Source organism: Rhamphochromis longiceps, linkage group LG4 (genome assembly GCF_057381845.1).
Source record: "Rhamphochromis longiceps isolate RC_006_pf linkage group LG4, R_longiceps_female_GT1.1, whole genome shotgun sequence".
Lineage (NCBI taxonomy): Eukaryota > Metazoa > Chordata > Actinopteri > Cichliformes > Cichlidae > Rhamphochromis > Rhamphochromis longiceps.
The window spans coordinates 16,276,364-16,280,230 of NC_140560.1; the positions used below are offsets into that span (position 1 = coordinate 16,276,364).

The 3,867-nt window shown below is 45.6% G+C and overlaps 1 protein-coding gene across 1 annotated transcript in view; it reads right to left on the reverse strand.

The window, feature by feature from the left end:
• Positions 1-407: 407 nt before the first annotated feature.
• Positions 408-3,867, reverse strand: part of LOC146671298 (sphingosine kinase 1-like) — an 18,891-nt gene continuing 15,431 nt past the window's right edge. Inside the window, exon 5 of the mRNA XM_085403505.1 lies at positions 408-2,297. Within this exon, the coding sequence (XP_085259631.1) occupies positions 1,397-2,297 (901 nt within the window). The 3' untranslated portion in view covers positions 408-1,396. The remainder of the gene's footprint in view (positions 2,298-3,867) is intronic.

The following is a 3,867-nucleotide window of genomic DNA, read 5'->3' on the forward strand; positions in this document are numbered from 1 at the left end:
TCCAGCACACTAATGCTCATCACAGCTGCGTTGACAGCCAGAGGAAAGGCCACACAGCTGAGCAGAGCTTTTGCCCACATTGATTGCGCGCCTCTCAATATTCAATGCTGACAGACTCAAAATGAAATCCTACTTCCTCCATTTAAGTGTGTTTCAACCAGTCTAATATGTGTTTGAAGCCCACCTAAAAGCTTTCATATGAGTAAAAAAAAGAGAGGCTCTCTATTGAGCATGGTTTTACAGATGTAAAGCCTCATATTAAGGACACATTAGGTGCTGATGGCTCGTTAACAGAGGGAGGGAGAGAATGAGTACAATCTTAAGACGGCAAGAGGAGTAGGGATCATATGCACAGTGGCAGACCATGCACCTCCCCCTCGCTAAGTGCTGCAGAGATGTAAGGGTACGTGTGTATCTGTGTGTGTGTGTGTGTGTGTGTGTGTGTGTGTGTGTGTGTGTGTGTGCATAGGAGGAGGGGGAAGGGGGAAAGAAAGTGAGAGTGTGTATCTGCGTGCGAGCAGAGGCAGATCCATGGTGGTTGTAGATGGAACAGGAGGAGAGGAAAAGGAGCGGCCAGCAGTGGAGGTGTAACCTCAGGTGGCCGGGTTTCTGTCTACCTTGCCAGCACTTCATGCATTGTCAGCTGATGAATGCTTCCACGCTCAAGAAAATGGAGTGGGCATCATAGAGTGATAAAGCTTAATGTGACAAGATCTCGCTGTTGCTTTTTTTAACACACATTAATCAAAGATTAAAGCTCCGTTAATGCGAAATCCTTGGTAGATTTACATTTCCTCTTTAAGAAATCTCCTCTCTATGAAGCTGAGAGGGAGGCGATGCCCAGGAGTTAGATTATTGGTCTGGTGTGGTACACTGGGTACAAGCGGTGTGTTTGATTTTTTTTTTCCAGGAGTCTCCCAGGAAGGGGAAATGTGCTTCTCTTCACGTGTTCCATGCTTATGAGGTCTGACAGCAGAGAGCACAATGCACTCCTCCGCCAGCACCCGCTAAAGCTTCTCATGCACGATCTCACACACAAACATACATAAAGATTTCTCTCTCTTATGCACTCACACACACATACTCACACAGACACATAATCCCTCCGTATTTCCCTAAGCCTGGACCAGCCAGCAGCAAGACCAACCATCCATGGCTTTGACCCTGAATCAAACATTTGGAGAAAGAGGGGACGGAGATCCATAAAAATAGGACAAGTTGTTTCAGTAGAAAAATAGAGAAATTTACAGAGGCTGATAAAATGTCTTTGGCACTTCTGAAAAAACATAAAATAATTAAAAACAAAAAACCCAGCACAGATCAAGAAATTGACACTGAGTATAAAAGGCCAATCTAGAAAGCTCTACAGCCAGGAAAAGGTTGTGATGCTCCAAATTCATCCACGCATGAGTCTAGCTATTCCGGGGTGGATCTGAGCCTGCACCGGCCCGTACTCCACCACCTCTCCGTCAACGGTGATCATGCCTTGTGGAGTTATGGGCTCTAGTCGCAGAGCCTTCACCTTCTCATACACCAGGTGGGGGCAGCCACATGCCAAGTGGCCACCTTTCTCCATGGCAAGGAAGAGACGCAAAAGGGCAGGCCGGGAGATTCCTGCTGTCACGTAGAACAGATGGATCAGACCATCATCTGCCATTGCACCAGGGACTGTCCACAGGTCCTCAGCCAGGTGGGACTGGTAAATAGCCAGCACCAAGACAAAGTCTTCCTCCTTGACTACTGTCCATGTGTCTGGGACAGGTTGCTCCAGGTCAGGGAGCAGAGAGTCTACAGGGGCTCTTGTCTTGGTGTCACTCTCGATCTGAGGCCTCTTGGTGGTGATGGCGTTGTTGGAAGAGTTGGTTCTAGTGTTGTGGTTTGAGTTCGTGCCATGGCGAGAGCTCAGGTTTGGGGAAGTGTTGGGGATAAACTGACAAGGAAGTGAAGAACAGAGTGAGGGGTGCTGAGGTGTGGAGGGTGGGTGGTTTGTTGTGAAGCTCCCTTTTGAAAGTTTTGGTGCTTCCTTCACTGGAAGGTATGCTAATCTGCCCTGATACACTCGGAGTGAGGCCAGACGTACCAGGGTGCCCATAAGGAACCGGATAGCTCCGACGTGGCGGTACTTCTCGCTCTCAATATCGACATCTGCCACAAAGCCCCAGGCCAGAGAGAGGAACGAGAAGAGGCGCTGTTTAGAGGCTAGGTGGACAGACACCAGGTCCAGAGGGCCAACCAGGCCTTTGCACAGCATGAAACCACAGCTCAACAGAAGCTCCTCATTCCATGCTGGAGGTGACCTGAAAAGTTGTTTAAGAGATCATGAGGTAAGCCTCAATTTCACAACTACTACATGGGACTACAGTGGGGTGAAAAATTATTTGAACCCCTGTTAAATTTGTAAGTTTACTCACTGCCAAAGAAATGAAAAGTCTCTAACTTTTATGGTAGTTTCATTTTAATAGAAAGAGACAGAATATCAACCACCATGTCCTCAGGCAAGGTTGATATTCTCTTTCTCTCCATTAAAAATAAACTAACATTAAAAACACAGAACCCCAAAAACTGGGGTGACAAATGTGTGAATGAGCTAAAGCACTACAAATGCTCACAAATAGACACATAATGAATTAAATAAACTCACTGCTGCACATAATGCTGATATTACTGTAGCAACAGCATGCTACTGAACAACATTTAACTACTGAACTGGCAGTTTGGTCTTGGAGGGTGTCATTGATCAAGTCTGATCTCAAAACTTCGGATCTTCAAAGTTTCAGTGCTACACCTACAGACCTTCAGATCTTGTTATAAGTCCATGACTCAGCAGGTCAGAGCTGCACTGAAGGCCCAACAGCTTGTTAGTCAGAGGCGGCCATAATGTTTTGACTCATTAGTGCAGGGGTGGCCAACCCGCGGCTCTCGAGCCGCATGCGGCTCTTTGCCTGGTTTCATGCGGCTCTTACGTTCATATCAAAGTTTGTGTTTTGATTTTTTTTATGTTGTTGTTTTAAAATGTGCGCGTTCGCTTCGCTTGAGTTCAATACGGTATTTTCATCAAATGCGCATGTGTGTGAGATGAAAATACCGCAAAGTTTCCCAGTAGGAGCAAGTTCGCCCTTAAAATGGCAGGAAAAAAATGCACAGCAAAAAGAAAATATGAAGATGAACACAGGACGTTTTTAACAGAGTGGGAGAGTTTATATTTTTTTGTTGAACGCAATGGTAAGCCATTCTGCCTTATATGTCAGACGTCATTAGCACATTTCAAAGCTTCAAATCTTCAGCGCCACTTCAGCTCACTCCATGCTAACATCGACCAGGAATTTCCAAAAGGGACTGAACTTCGCAAGCACGAGTTGGCCACTTTGAAAAGTCAGGCAGAAAAGCAGATACAGTTTTTCCAAAAATTTACGAAGCGGTCAGAGACCATAACGCTCGCATCCTATCAGCTGGCTTGGAACATTGCACGGGCTAAAAAGCCATACAATGAAGGGGAGTTCATTAAAAAATGCCTCAGTGATGTTGTTGAAATCTTGTCTCCTGAAAACGACAAATTAAAACGCATGGTATCAGACGTCCAACTGTCCCGCCACACTGTTGAACACAGAATATCGGACATTAACACGGCTATTGAATCACAGTTGCACTCTGACCTTCAAGCATGTGAGTATTTTAGTGTCGCATTGGATGAGAGTTGTGATATACAAGACAAGCCTCAGTTGGCAATATTTGCACGGTCTGTTTCAAACGATTGTGTGATCAAAGAAGAACTCCTGGATATTGTGCCATTAAAAGACAGAACCCGTGGCATAGATGTGAAAGAAACCATGATGGCTGCATTTGAAAAAGCAAATCTGCCCATAACAA